Genomic DNA, 16,125 nt, shown 5'->3' with positions numbered 1-16,125 from the left:
TCTGTAGTTGTATAATGATCATAACATTCCAATTTCACAGGATTTCCATCCCATAATCCATAACCCAAGCGTCCCTTGGTGTTATCATTGTATAATTTTTAAAAAATCTCTTACTTTTAACCTATTTGTGTCTTTAAAGTGCAGGTCTTTTAGGCAGTAGGTAGTTGGGTCTTGATTTTTTTTATCCAATTTGATAGTCACTGCCTTTTAATTGTGAAATTTAGTCCATTTATATTCATATGATTATTGATGCATGAGTTTGTCTGCCATCTCGTTATTTGTTTTATATTTGTCCCATCTGGTCTTTGTCCCTTTTCCTTCTTTTTCTGTATTCTTTTGGGTTAGTTGAGTATTTTTGATGAGTCCATCTTATCTCCTTTTTGCTGGTTAATTAGCTATAATTCTTTTTTATTATTTTAGTGGTTGCTTAAGATTTATAGCATACATATTTTCATTTATCACCATCTACTTTCAAGTCATTTGGTCTCTATGAATAATGTGAGAACATTTAGTAGTATACTTCCCTCCCAGTCTCTGTGCTGTTTTTGCCATACCTTTTGCTTTTATAGATTTTATAAATCTCACAACACATTATTATAATTTTTATTTAAGGTCAGTTAGATTTTTAAGATATTTAAATATAACAAAAACATCTAATATTTTGTGCATATATTTACCATTACTGGTGTTTTAATTTTTATTATTTTTTGGAGAATTTGTATTTCCTTTAGGTATTTTGTCTTTAGGCCTGAAGAGCTTCTTTTAGCATTTCTTATAGTGCAGGTCTGCTGGATATGGAAACTTTTGTCTACTCTATGTCTGGAAATATCTTTATTTTGCCTTCATTTTAAGTGATGTTTTTCTGAGTATAACATTTTAGGTTGACTTTTTTTTCTTTTAATTCATTGATTCTCTCTTCTTTTTGATGGTTATATTTTATGTTTCTTTACATATCTGATCCTTTTTGTTTAGTTGCCAGACATTGTAAATTTATTGGTACTGGATATCTTTATCTTCCTGTCAGTATTTTTGAGATTTTTCTGGGAGGCCTTTCAGTTACTCAGTTAAGTTTGATTCTTCTGGAATTAGCTTTTGGGAGGTTAGGGATGGGAGCATAACAGTGTTAAATCCAGGGCTCATTATTCCCCACTCTTGAGATAAGGTCTTCTGTGTACTCCACCTGATGCCCCATGAGTTATAAGGATTTCCAATCTGGCTGATGGAAAGAGGTACTATTTCAGAACCTATGTAAGTGTTGTCTGCCTTCCCCTCTAGTCATTTCAGGGGTTCTCTGTGCTGCTTTGGTTGTTTTCTCATGTGTATGTGTTGATCAGGACTCTGCTAAATATTTGATGAGGACCCTCTGTGTTTCTCTAGAGTCTTATATGGCTGTCTCCTGTCTGATATTGTGTCCTGTACACTCTGGCAACCTTGGTCTCACCAGGCCCTCAGCAGTGTCTTCTCAACTCAGGGAATCTTCCGTGCCTCACCTGGGTTCCCCTATTTACATTGTGACCTAAGATTCAGTCAAGGCAAACTGGAGCAGTTATAGGACTCAGCTTGCTTGTTACCTGTCTATCCTTTATTTCTTGATATCCAGTGTCTTGAAATGTGCTCTTCCCCAAATATTTTGTGTGGTATTTTTGAGGGGGTAACATAATATCCTGTTTATGTTACTTTCTCTTGGTCAAAAGCAGGCCAGATGTAGTTGACATATGCAATTCTTATTTCAAGATGAAATTCCATGTTTCCCCTGGCAAATGTAGCCTTATCTTTGCTAGTTCTGTATTTTTTTTCCTCCTTTAGATTTCTCATCACAAACCCATCACGAAATTACCATCTTTTCCAGAGTTATCTAGCATATGTATGTATGTATGTATTCATTTATGTATTTATGCCGCACCCATAGGATATGGAAGTTCCCAGGCAAGGGGTCAAATCTGAGCTACAGCTGCTGGCCTACTCCACAGTGACAGCAACATAGGATCTGAGCTGCATCTGTGACCACAGCTCACAGCAACACTGGATGCTTAACCTACTGAGCGAGGCCAGGGATCAAACCCACATCCTCATGGATACTAGTCCGGCTCATTACCGCCAAGCCAAACAGGAACTTTCTAACATCTCCTTTTAAAAGTGTGTCTCTCTCCTGTGACCATGTAACAAATGCCATGGATGAACATGAGTCTCTTTCCCTTTTTTACACACAACTGACCTTAATTGTGTTTAATTTTTCAAAAATTAAATTTTAATTTAGCTTTGGGTTTTAGCTCTTCTTTCTAAAATATTTACCTGTTATATTATTTAATTCATCATGTCTATACATTTTTACATGAAGATATTTTATTAATTTGCTCTTGTACTATTACTGAGGTATTTGAATTCTGAATTTATAAAGTTCTTTAAATATAGCTCAGAAACTTTGAAAAGTACCTAATTACAGAACATTGTAAAGGGTATATTATTTTAAATAGCATAGTTTGATCCTTCTATCACATTCATGAAAGTACTAAAATTATTCTGAAAGCTCAATATCTTTACAGTATCTGTATCCATGTATTTTTCTTTCTTTCATTCTTTCTTTTTTTTTTTTTTTCTTTTTAGGGCGGCACCAGTGGCAAATGGAGGTTCCCAGGCTAGGGGTCAGATCAGAGCCACACTGCCAGCCTGCTCCAGAGCCACAGCAAGGTGGTATCCGGTATATCCACATATTTTTCTTAGTAAATTTTTAGGTATTCATTTTATTAATCTAGATTTATTTACTATTTAACAGCCGCATTTAAACAGGTATACTCAGACCTCTCTTTTTTACTTCTTAGGTTGAAAGTCAAGATCTATTTTCTTTGTGTTCATTTGTATTTTTCTTATGTAGCTTTTTTTCTGTGACCTTCTGGTCTCTCTCCCTGAGGTCAGGGTGGTGGTGGTGGTGGTTATATGTGTGTGTACAGAGGAAAGAGTTTTATTCATCTGGACTGATTAAAAAAATATGTAGCTTTTTCCTCTCTGGGTATACTAATAAATATATTCTTTATGTAAATACAGTAAGAGAAGAATCTATGTTTGTAATATGGTTGAATCTTCAAATTTTAAAATGAAGAGATGGAATTCATTGCTTTAATTTTTGTTGTGACATACCGTGATTCTACTACCGTTGATTTTCCCTAATTTTTTTTCATGTTTTGTCCTTGATCAATGAAGATTAAAAATATCTCTGTACTGTGTAGAAGTCGTAAAACTTAGCATTGCTAACAATTTAAGTCTTATATAGCAGTTGTATGATAAAAGGCTTCTCCTGGAAAGCAATTGAATGGTCGCATATCTGACAAGTAGGTATATTCAAATTCATAACTCAAAACCTGACATTTACTATTATTTCTTTTTAGGTTTGAAAATGTTGATATTATATTCAAATTAATTTTGAATTTTATTCACTGTAGTATGATGAGATTTGAATTTGACCTTGTTATAGTCAAATCATTCAACCAGAGTTAATAGATTGAAATGTTTAGAACAGCAATATTTCATTGCATATGCATCTTCAATTTAAAAAGGGAGAAATAATTTTCTTTTGACAAGTCATTTCAGTTGTTTTTTGGGCATAGAAAGCCTTGTACAGATGACAAACCTAGGTAATATGTAAATTTCATCAACATGTTTGATTTGGAATTGCAGGCAGAAACTTTAGGATAGTCATGCAGTTTTAGTGTTTCATCTGTTTATGAGGCTGAAGTCAAATATTCTAAAATATTAGTAATGTTTATGTAAATGATGATACATTTTAAATATTTTGAGAATCATAAAGTTCAAAGATAAGCTAATTTTCATTTACAAGGTCTTTACTATTTTAGAAATACAAATTACAGTACAATCAGATAACTTGAAAGAAGTATTTCCTTGGATTAAAATATTGCCATACAGTTTTGCTGATAACAGAGAGCAGGAAAGGAGGTAAAATATTTTTATGTATTAAATTTTGTCATAACCAATAGGAATATACTCTATTAGCTATAGAATAGGCATCCTCCCCCTTTTTTTTATAGGATCTGTTGTGTACTTTTTACTAAGCTTTTCTTTTTGGAATAATTTTGATTTCTAAACACTATACTTTAAAGTTCTTTCTAGGTATATACAAAACTATGAGTTTTAAAATTCAGAATCTCAGCAAATTAGTACATTTACATGTCAGTAATATGTTTTTATTCAGCAGCCACAAAATGCAATTTGATGCTATTTCTTAATCTACTCTTTAAATACATCTCCTTCCGATAGTTATTTGATTAATAAATGAATTTTCTAAATTTGAATCATTAGGCTATATTTTTAAATTGGCAGGAATTAGGCAGGACAGCAATGAGTGTCGATAACAGCATAGCAATTCCCACTCCAAAAACAAAGCAAAAAAGAAAAAGTTAATGTCAGAATTATGAACCTGGGAAATCACATCTTAAAGTATATAGTGCTTTAAATTGAAGCTCAATTGGTTTCCAAATATTTGGACCATTGGCTTTGTAGGAATTGGTTCTTTGGGCCCTTTAGATTTTCTAGATGAGCTTCTCTTGATACTGTTGGGTTTTTTTGTTTGTTTGTTTTTTGGTTTTTTGGTTTTTTAGGGCTGCACCTGTGGCATATGAAGGTTGCCAGGCTAGGGGTTGAATCAGAGCTGTAGCTGGCAGCCTACACCACAGCAATGCCAGATCCTTAACCCACTGAGCGAGGCCAGGGATCAAACCCATGTCCTCATGGATACTAGTAAGATTTGTTTCTGCTGAGCCATGACAGGAATTCCATACTTCTGTTTTTAATATAGCCTTATGTATACTTGACAGAATATTACATTTCTCATGTGAATGTGTTACTTATTGCTGTTTGAGGAAAACTAGGGTCTTTCTTGTGAGCCATATGGGAAGTCCAAGGAAAACTAGGGTCTTTCTTATGTGTTCCTTTTATGGGGACATAGGGAGAGAGTGAAGTTTTAAATTGTGTGTAGATGAAAAGTAATAAATAAAATTATGAAGCACTGAGGTAGAGAAATGTTTGTTATTTGTTTTAGGGGCCTTGATGCTCTAAGCAAAAAAGCGAAGGCTTCCACGGTGGACTTACCCATAGAATCTGTAAGTCTCAGTTTGCAGGATCTGATTGGCTATTTCCACCCACCAGATGAGCATTTAGAGCATGAAGACAAACAGAACAGATTACGAGCTCTAAAGAATCGACAGAATCTCTTCCAGGAAGAGGTGAGTTTCTACCAATGCTCATTTCTTTTCTGTTGTTGTCTTGGGGAAACTTCTCAGTAGGGAAAAATTCTCTGCTTGACATCTATGTTTCAAGATACAGATAAGCAGGTGTACTGCTGCACAAGGGAACCAGGCCTTGGAGGAATCCTGCAGTTATTTTTATTTCTTTCTCAGTAAGTATTACTTTTAAAAAATGAAAGTCTTTGCTTTCGCAGAGAACATTGTATTTCACTGTCTGCTCAGCCTTCAGTCTGATGGTCTGTTGGGCTATAGTTTGCTTTATGCTAGTTATATAAAAACAGACTCTCAAGGTGTCTCAATGACTCCAGGCTTTGGTAAGCATGAGGGTTTTCAAACTGTTCCGTGGGTTCCACAGTGCTCTTTGGAAATGGCTTAGGGTCCACTGGAGCTTTGTGTTGGGGACATAAGCCCGGGAGAGGGCTACCTAAGGAGGCAGGCGCTAGGCTTCCTGCTTAAACAGACATGCCCACTTTTACTTTTTGTATTTAAGATCTTATGTAGGATTTTATTTCATGGAAGTGTCACTACTAAAAAGAGCTCAAGTGCTATCTTTGACAGGCAGGATAACAGAGGGAGCAAGTGATGTATTTAATGGTCCTAATGTTAGTGTGAGAGCTGGTACCACATATTCAGCAGTCTCAGTGGGAGGATGTCAGAGCTGAGCTGGCAAATCAGGCCAGATAGCAAGTGGCCCTGGATATGGTCCTGGCCTTCTCCATGTCCCTGGATATGGAATGATGCGTTTCTTTTGGAGCAAAAGTATCTTTGTAAAAGTATCTAAGAGAAAAGGTTAGCAGTCATTGCTGAATTCCCATAGTCCCTAAATCTTTGTTCTTCTAGGTTTTTGTTTGTTTGTTTGTTTGTTTGTTTGTTTTTGTCTTTTTAGGGCCACACTCATGGCATATGGATATTCCCAGGCTAGGGGTCTAATTGGAACTACAGCTGCCGGCCTACACCACAGCCATAGCAATGCCAGATCCGAGCCACGTCTGTAATCTACACCACAGCACACAGCAACACTAGATCCTTAACCCACTGAGCAAGGCCAGGGATTGAACCTGCAACCTCATGGTTCCTAGTCGGATTCATTTCCACTGCGCTATGATGGGAAGTCCCCTGTTCTAGTTTTAAAACTGTTTCCTAATTTTCCATGGAAAGCCTTTGAAACTGACATTAATTTTTGAGAATTTTTCACTGTGTACAAAAGAAATGACCTACCTAGAGTCCACAATGGCACAAAAGCACAGGAAGTGTCAACATAAACCAATAGTGACCACATAGAGTAGTTTATTGGGATCTTTTCTTTTTGTGTATGCCAAACTGTTAGGTAGACTTCATTTATTTAATATCCAAACTAAAATGAAATACAGGGATAGGAAAACCTAAAAGATTGATTTAGATTAATATTGTTTTTTCAATTTCTCACGTAAGACAACCAGGACGGGGACCTAGACGTAACCTTCGCACCACAGTACCTCTTCATTCTGTGTGAAGTTCATTTAATTTGTCAACTCTTTATAGCTCTTCCTTTCAGGTGTTTTGCCTCATTTTGATAGCCTCGATCTAGCAATACTAATAAAAGCATAACTTCAAGTTTAGATAGCATCTGAAAAGTGCTACAGTGAATTTTTGGTTTGCTTTAAAGATATCTTTTCGTGGGCTTTTCTTTATTAATTTATGACATCTTCAGTTTTACATTAAAAAGTGATGATGGGAGTTCCCATCGTGGCGCAGTGGTTAACGAATCCGACTAGGAACCATGAGGTTGCGGGTTCGGTCCCTGCCCTTGCTCAGTGGGTTAACGATCCGGCGTTGCCGTGAGCTGTGGTGTAGGTTGCAGACGCAGCTCGGATCCCGCTTTGCTGTGGCTCTGGTGTAGGCCGGTGGCTACAGCTCCGATTCAACCCCTAGCCTGGGAACCTCCATATGCTGCGGGAGCGGCCCAAGAAATAGCAACAACAACAACAACAACAACAACAACAACAAAGTGATGATGATGATGATCCAGATTGTAATGATGTCCTCCCTGAAAGTAAGGCTTACGTAGGAGAGGGGGAAAAAATCTTTCTCCTTTATTTATCTGTGGTTCATTGGCCGGGGCCCTGAAAGTTAGACCAACAAAAGACAGATGTAGGAGAGAAAAACAAACAACATTGTTGTATGTACCATGTGCGTACTTGGAGAGTACTCAGTACTGTAGAACTCAGGCTATAAAGCATCTTAATATAAAGTACGATAACTTTTTGGTGATAAAAAGAAAGGAGTTTTGAGCCTCTCAGAATTGCAAATTCTGGGAAGGAAAATAGAGGGGAACCTAGTGGATAGTAAGGGCTAGTGTGCTATGTAGGTTACACTGTGCAGGCTCAGGAGCCTGAAGTTGTCTCAAGCAATGACCCACCTGCCATTCCTGGTAAAACAGAAAAGCGTAGAGCATTTTTCTTGTGTTTGCTTTTTCTCATTTGCCTTAAGCCCCAAATAAGCCTTCTGCCAAAGTGGCATATTTGGGGGTGACATACCCTGAACCTCTTCACTTACAGTAGAATATGATTTTGTGGATTCACGTATCAACTATTAAACCTTGCAAATGAAGGTGTGAAGTACATATTTTTACCTTGTTCTGTCTCTGTTTTAGAATAGCATGCTGGATTTAAAAACTCCTTGAATTATTTCAAGAACTGTTTATCTCACATGCAAGTGTGTTTCTTCCTACCCTTTGAATAAACAATCTCAGTTTTCTTTATAATTTACAGACTTACTGTAAGCAAGGCTTAAAAAAAAAAAACCAACCTAACATTTTTGGTCTGTGAGCAGAATCGTGGTTTCTTTTTTGTTGTTGTTGTTGTTGTTGTTGTTGTCTTTCTGCCATTTCTTGGGCTGCTCCTGCGGCATATGGAGGTTCCCAGGCTAGGGGTCTAATTGCAACTGTAGCTGCCGGCCTACACCACTGCCACAGCAATGCAGGATCTGAGCCACATCTGCAGGCTACACCACAGCTCATGGCAACGCCTGATCCTTAACCCACTGAGCGAGGCCAGGGATCGAACCCGCAACCTCATGGTTCCTAGTCGTATCCGTTAACCACTGAGCCACGACAGGAACTCCAAAATCGCAGTTTCTGATGGTGATTTTTCTATCCTTTCAGGGAATGATCAACCTTGTGCTTGAATGTATAGACAGACTGCACGTGTACAGCAGCGCTGCACACTTTGCTGATGTCGCGGGAAGAGAAGCAGGGGAATCTTGGAAATCAATCCTGAATTCTCTGTATGAGTTGCTGGGTAAGAAGTGTGATTGGATTTTCAAGGCAACTGACATGTCCATTTAACATCATATGACAGTTACAGCAACTTTTGAATATGCTTCTCAATGGGACTTTCAAGTTTTACTTGCGTTGCACTAAAGTCAATGATGTATAGTGTTTAAAACCATCTTTGAGTATGTAGTGTGGCCCAAGCAGTAGATTTGCCTTTGGTTAAAGGGGGAAAGTCTTCTAAGGTGTAGTTTTTTAGGCAGAGGGTCTTTGTAGGGCTGTGCTTTAATATTTCATTTCTGATTCTGCAATTAGTCCCACAAAAGCCCAGCTTTACTCTTCACAACCCCACCCTATCAGGAGTCTCCTCCAGTCTCCTTCTCTACAGTAGCTGAGATCTGCATCTGCAACTCCTAGCTATGCCTGACTTGTGCTCAGCATCATTTGGACTGGGTTATGTTGCATTCTGTTCGCTCTCTGCAGACCTTCATAAGGTTGTTGGAAGGGTTAAAAGCAGTGATGTATGTCAAAGGCTTAGCACAGCATATTTTGTTCTTCCTATCCCAGATTCCCATTTCTTTGGATACTGTCATCCTCTCCCTCATTAACATAGTAATGCTTTCTTCCACTTCTGTTTTTATTCTTGTGGTGTTTTGCGTTTTAAATATGTCTTAGAAAAGAAATTTCACTTGGAACTCTTGGATATAGCAAGGAAGGTTCTTGATCAGCTGATAGAAGGCATAGCATCCTCATCTGAAAATGGAGGCAATAATGTTTTCTTCTTAAATTCCCTCCAGGCTGAAATTCTATATGCTATTATCCTACCCTCTCTCAATACCACATCACTCGTTTTAGGTACCAGGCACCTCCACCTCTGATGTGTAGCTGGTACTCAGTAAATACCCAAGATGGGGTTGATAGCTGGATATTGCAAAATTTCTGCTTCATCTCTGTGCCTCCACTTCTCTCCACCAATCTTTACTTTAGACCCCAGGGGACCCATGCACACTCCTCGATGCACTTTTATTGGTTCTCTTATACTTGATGTATAACTTCTTATTCTAGTCTTTGGAATACTCAAGCCCCATGGCTGGTCTGTCCCTTCCTGTTCACCTGTGACCTCACTCTTTCTCTGGTCACACAGTGTCACATCCTTCCTGTCCTTACTTCCAATATAGTCTTATCCCTCCAGACTGATGGGAATTATTTTATATCAGAGATTTTATATACAGTAAATATATACTTAAATATGCATATTATGTATTAAATACGTATGTGTATATGAAGCATATATGTATTTTTTTGTCTTTTTAGTGCCATGCCCATGGCATATGGCAGTTCCCAGGCTAGGGGTTGAATCAGAGCTGTAGCTGCTCACAGCTCATGGCAACACTGGATCTTTAACCCACTGTGCAAAGCTAGGGATCAAACCTGCGTCCTCATGTGTGCTAGTCAGATTCGTTTCTGCTGAGCCACGACAGGAACTCCTGAAGCATATATTTCTTAAATATATGCATTTACGCATGTATTTCCTTAATTCTTTTTTTTTTTTTTTTTTTTTTGGCCACCCCTGTGGCGTGTGGAGTTCCTGGGCCAGGGATCAGATCTGAGCCGAAGTTGGGTCTTAAGCTGCAGCTTCAGCGATCCCAGATCCCTAACCCTACTGTGCTAGGCCAGGGGTCGAACCTACCTCCCAGTGCTCCCAAGACACTGCCAATCCTGTTGCAACATAGAGGAAACTCCTCTTTCTTTAATTCTTTACATCCCATTTGATTAAGGAAGGATGTAAGGGAACTATGACTTAAACTTGGCATAATTTGAACCCCCTAAAACTCACATCTTAGTGGAAGATAACAGTATAATAATCACATATGTCACTAAGGTAACACATAGTGATTTCAGGCAATGCATGTTTTGTGGGTATTAAACTAATTTTTTCATGCAGAAAGAGATATTAGTTCTGAATGTGCTTTCTGCAGACACATAGACACACACACACACACACACACACACACACACTCTCTCTCTCTCTCTCTCTCTCTCTCTCTCTCTCTCTTTTAACTTTTATGTTTGACACTGCTACTCCCAAGAGGGTTTTTATTAATACCCCACCCCGTGTGTGTTTGTGTGTGTGTATGTGTGTGTATACCTCCCTTCAGAAAAGTTTCCTTTTTCCCTTTTGTCTGTTTTCCCCAGTGTCTTGCCTCTTCATTCCTGAAGGGGGTCTTTTGTAGCAGAGACTCTGTCATGTTGAGGGAACATGGACTTGGAGTCCAGTGGATCTGGGTTTTAATAGAGGCTTCATCCATTCATCAAAGATTAGTTGAATGGTTGCTATGGGGGATGCCTTCATCTGGGCAACGAGGCACCATTGTGAGCAGGATAGAGTCCCTGCTCTCATGGAGCTGATGGCTGGATATAAGGTGTAAATAGCGAGCTGGTCACAATGCTGGGCAGTTACTGGCTTCACCACCTCAACCATCTAGATTCAAGTCAATGTTAACTCATATGAGTAAATTCCTAGTAAAAGACTGATAAACTTGACTACACAAAAAATTCAAACTCAGGATAAATATTATTACAAAATAAAAAACAGGTGAGAATTTTGTAAAATATGCAATCTATAGGAAAGACAAAGGCACAGTGTCTGTAATATAGAGAGATTTCATAAATCCGTAAACAAAGGAAATATCTAATAGAAAAACAGACAGCAGATGACAACAGGTGGTTCACAGAACAGTGAATAAAATAAAAGATTCTCAACATGGCACATAAATAAATGGAAATTAAGATAATAAGTAGTGATCATGTTTTACTTATTAGATTAGCACAGACCAAAAAAAATTAATAATTCCCACCACTGGAGAAAATGTTAGGTAATGTCTTCTTGAGAGTGTAAATTGATAAAATTTAAAAACCAAACAAACTTCAGTTGACATATACAAGAGTTTAAATGTATATATCCTTTTTATTCTCCAAATTTCTACTTTTAGAAATGTATTCTAGAGACATATTTGTACAAGTATGGAAAGGATGTCCATTGCAAAATTGTTTTTGAGTAGCATAATATTGAAAACAAATTTTTTTATCAATAGGAGATTGGTTACATAAGTCATAATATACCTATAAATACTGTGCTCTCATTGAAATTTGAGAAAAATATACCCTATACCATTTGGAAAATTGTATGAAATTAGGCTTGGTTGTTGATATTTTTAATATGGCAGTCTAGGATATGGTATTAAGTGGAAAAAATCAAGATGCTTATTTATATAATTAGATTCAAATTGCATCAAATTAAAAATATGTAGAGAAAGATAAATTCTTGTATATACATTGGACATTTCTGGAAAAATGCACAGAAAACTGATAGGTAGCTGCTTCTTGAGGAAGAGATCTTTGACTTTTCTGTGTGTTCCGTTACATATTTATCATTTTTTATTGAAGTATAGTTGATTTAAAATGGTAGTTTCTGGTGTACAGCAAAGTGAATCAGTTGTGTCTGTGTATGTACATATATCCTTTTCAGATTCTTTTCCGTAATAGGTTATTACAAGATTCTGAGTGTAGTTCCCTTTGCTATGCAGTAGGACATTGTTTATCTCTTTTATGTATAGTAGTTGAGTGTATGTTAATCCCAAACTCCTAATTTATCCCTCCCCCTCTTTTCCCCTTTGGTAACTGTAAATTTTCTGTGTCTGTGAATCTGTTTTTGTGTTGTAAATAAGTTCATTTGTATCATGTTTTTAGATTCTGCTCATGGCATCACATGATATTCGTCTTTGTCTAACTTACTTCACTTAGTATGAGAATCTCTAGGTTTATTCATGTTGCTGCAAATGGCATTATTTCATTCTTTTTTGTGGCTGAGTAGTATTCCATTGTGTGTATGCAACACAGGTATAGGTTGCTTCCTTGTCTTGGCTATTATAAATAGTGCTGCTTTGAACATTGGGCTGCATGTGTCTTTTCAAATTAGAGTTTTCATCTTTTCTGGATTTATGTCCGGGGGTAGGATTGCTGGATCATATGGTAACTCTGTTTTTAGTTTTTGAAGGAACCTGCCATACTGTTCTCCATGGTAGCTGCACCAATTTATATTCCCACCAACAGTGTAGGAAGATTCCCTTTTCTCCACACCCTCTCTAGCATTTATTTACATTTTTATTCTTAATCTTCTACATGTATTACCTTTATAATTGAAAGAAGTAGGTAACAGAAATATGTGAAGCTAGATAATTGAAAATGAAAGGAAAAGCCAATATATTAATTTCAGTTGAATTAAAAAAGGAATATTTATGTCAGTGCATATAAAGAATCTCTTTTGATGTATACACGGTAGTTTTAATGGCGGTTGTTTCAGGTGAATAAAATTATGAGAGATTTTGTGGTTTAAATATTTCTTTGACTATTTGATTATCTTTTCTATTTTTATGGATGCCCCCACAGCATGTGGAAGTTCCCAGGCCAGGGATTGAATCATAGCCACAGCTGCAACCTGTGCTGCATCTGAAGCAATGCCAGATCCTTTCACCTACTCCACTGTCCGAGTATTGAACCCATACCTCCACAGTGACCCAGGCCATTGCAACTGAATTCTTAACCCACTGCACCACAGTGGAAACGCCTTGATTTTCTGTCTTTATTGTAGTGACCACTGATTTCAAGATCTGAAAAAAATATAGTGACTAAAATCATGTACTGATCTAAGAACCTTCTGCTACCAATAGTTTTAACGAAGTCAGTGTAATCATAAGGTAGGTAGAGAAGTATATATAAGTGTATCTTCCCCCTTGGCTGGAAAATATCAGATCAGCAACAATAATTGGGGTTCAGTAAGATATTTTTATCTCATTGTCCTTCTTTATCCAGCTGTCAAAAAGTTTGGTTCAAGGATCATTAACTCCAAATTTATTAATAAATTAATTTACTCCTCACTATTCCTCCGAAAAGGTAGACAGTAGATTCTCTCATGAGGCTCTGTGTGAAATAAACCTTTTCCTTTTGCTTCGGAAATTATTTAGCATGGAGGGAAAAGGGAGAAGGTGGGGATGATAATCTGTAACAATTTTAGCATTTGACATGGATATATCAATATGTGTTTTAGGTGGAGAGTGACAAAAGTAGATTTATGAGCCTGCCATCTTGAAGACCTTAGAATCTTAACAGGCACCAGACTCCATAGTTTGAAAAGCATTGCTGCAGCATGCTTTCATATGTCTTTGCTGACATGCACACAATCAATCTACAGGAGGCTTGCCAGCCAGGATGGTTTTTTAAAGATGCCCAAGAAATGTTCTTTGGCAAACGTACTTTGTGAATACCCATTGTGTGAAAATTCAAAGCAGGAAGCAAACAAGATAGACTGCTACTCTTGGAGGGTGGCAGAAGTTAGCAGTTTCTGAACCCTGAAAGACTGAGGAAGGGTACAGCAAAGACAGATTTTTGTATATCCAGATCATTTTCCCAGGGTCTTAGGGAGGCAGATCTTTCAAAATGCCCTAAAACACTGGGGGAAGGCAGTCAGAACATGAAAAGGAAGGGCATAGCTTTGAACTTCTCATGGCAGGTGGTATTCTGGCAACTGTCCACACAGATATTTCCTATCTTGTTTTCCAGGAAATTCAGGAAAAGCATTTAATAAATATGACATATTATTTTTTTTCTAACTTGGCAATAATTTAATGGCTATGAAATGGCAGCCATGAGTTTTAATAGAAATTCATTTTTTTAATGATGAATTGTGTGAGCTAACCAACTTTCTTAATATGCTTATACATTACCAGGCCTCTGCTCTTCTAATCTCTTCTTAGATCGGGGATTCCAGAGGGAAGAGATTATAGTGGAGGAAGCATAGCCTAGGACCTGAGCACAGACTCTGGAATTTTTTTTTTTTTTAAGGCTGCATTTGCAGTTTATGGAAGTTCCCAGGCCAGGGGTCAAATCTGAGCTGCAGGCCTACTACAGCCATAGCAACTCAGGATTTGAGCCGCGTCTGCAACCTACACCACAGCTTATGGCAACACTAGATCCTTAACCCACTGAGAGGGCCAGGGATCAAACCCGCAAGCTCATGGTTCCTAGTCGGATTCCTTTCCACTGTGCCATGATGGGAACTCCACAGGTCTTACCTACTTGTGTGGCTACCTTCCCTCTGGCTCTGGCCCGGAGGTTAAAGCTGACATCCCAGGGGGGCCTGGCAGGGGCTGAGAACGGACCTTCTCTGCAGGGCATATTAGAAGTTTCTATCTAAGGGCTGGTTCCTGTGATGAGGCAACTGCAGCTCTTTTCCCTGGGTGGCTATTTGCAGCTCCTTTCTTGCCCATGTGCGGTTAGTAGTATACCTGGAGCCTTTTTTTCCGGAAGTCTTCCTACTGTTCCACATGGCCCTCCTGAGTAGACTCAGGCACTCTCTCCCCAAGATTCATGGGAAACACGTAGGCCATTTTGGTTCAATGCAACCATGCAGATCAATCCACTCAGTGTTACTGACCTGCCTCCTTGGACTCCTTCATCAATAGAAAGTGATAAGAGGCTGGGTGAGACATTCAGGCAAGGCTTTTTTGGGATTTGTGCTATAGCATTGGGGAGTGAAAACAAGCAACAGGTTCCCTTGCTTGGTCTCTGAAGGGGCAGTTGGATTTTGGCCTTTTTGTCCCTTATTGTTCATAATTTACCCAACTGCCAATGCATGGTTATTTTTAGTTCTTTATGGTTTTTTTTATTATTTTATTTATTTTTTATTTATTTTTTTATATTCAGTTGCTGGAGATTTTGTCCTGGTGCAAACACTGCAGTAAAGGGCCCCAGACCCTGTCTTGGAAGCAGTTGGCTAGTGCTTCCCTCCCCCAGTTGACTTCCTGGACAGAAGTCATCAATCCTGCCCTCACCAGGTCCCCTAACTTCAGGGACAGTTTCCTCCAGCTCCCCAGAGATTTTCCATGGTGCTGGGCTGGGAGGGGACATTGCCCCCTCTACCTCTCTTGAGATCTAGTGGCTGGACTGATAATAAAATTGGCATGAGACAGATTCACAGGAGAAAAAGAAATAAATTTTAATTCATGCCCAAGGAGGTCACAGAAATGGGATGTAGGAGGTGAACAAAGGAGGCAGCTTTCATACATTTTAGACAAAGAAACAGTGGATTCATGAAGAATTGACAGGACCAAGAACTTGGGTTTTGGGTGCCCAATTAGTGAAGAATCTAAACAGAGCATGGGCTTCAGGTTGTCAATTAAGGAGGTAACAAGACTTGTTTATAAATGCTTCTTGATCTCTGGCAATAAGGTTGTTCTATGTCCAGACATAGGGAGGGCACCTTTCATGTGACAGATTTATTTCCCACTTCAGAGAGACAGAAAGAGGGTCAGGATGTCCCTGTTGCTTTGGACATTTCTTAAGGAACTTTAATTTTTAAAAAATCAATATGCCACCACATTTTGGGGTGGTTTACTCTGGACCCCCAGTGACTACACTCTTAAATTCTTCAACAGCATTCTGAGGGTTTTGTTTGTCTGTTGTGGTTTTTTTGTTTGTTTGTTTTTTGTGGTTTTCAAGACTTAAGAACATCCATTTTTTAATCTGAACACTTGAAATATCTTTCTGGATTCTAGTTCCATC

At 38.2% G+C, this 16,125-nt stretch overlaps 1 protein-coding gene across 2 annotated transcripts in view; it reads left to right on the top strand.

Annotated features, from left to right (window-relative positions):
- Positions 1 to 16,125, top strand: part of RYR2 (ryanodine receptor 2) — a 775,249-nt gene that overhangs the window by 395,218 nt on the left and 363,906 nt on the right. For both annotated transcript variants that reach the window (XM_047762364.1, XM_047762363.1), the window contains 2 exons: positions 5,051 to 5,234; positions 8,398 to 8,533. In XM_047762364.1, the coding sequence (XP_047618320.1) occupies positions 5,051 to 5,234; positions 8,398 to 8,533 (320 nt within the window). The remainder of the gene's footprint in view (positions 1 to 5,050; positions 5,235 to 8,397; positions 8,534 to 16,125) is intronic.

The sequence above is a fragment of the Phacochoerus africanus genome, chromosome 15 (assembly GCF_016906955.1).
Source record: "Phacochoerus africanus isolate WHEZ1 chromosome 15, ROS_Pafr_v1, whole genome shotgun sequence".
Taxonomy (NCBI): Eukaryota; Metazoa; Chordata; class Mammalia; order Artiodactyla; family Suidae; genus Phacochoerus; species Phacochoerus africanus.
This window is presented reverse-complemented; position numbering and strand designations above follow the sequence as displayed.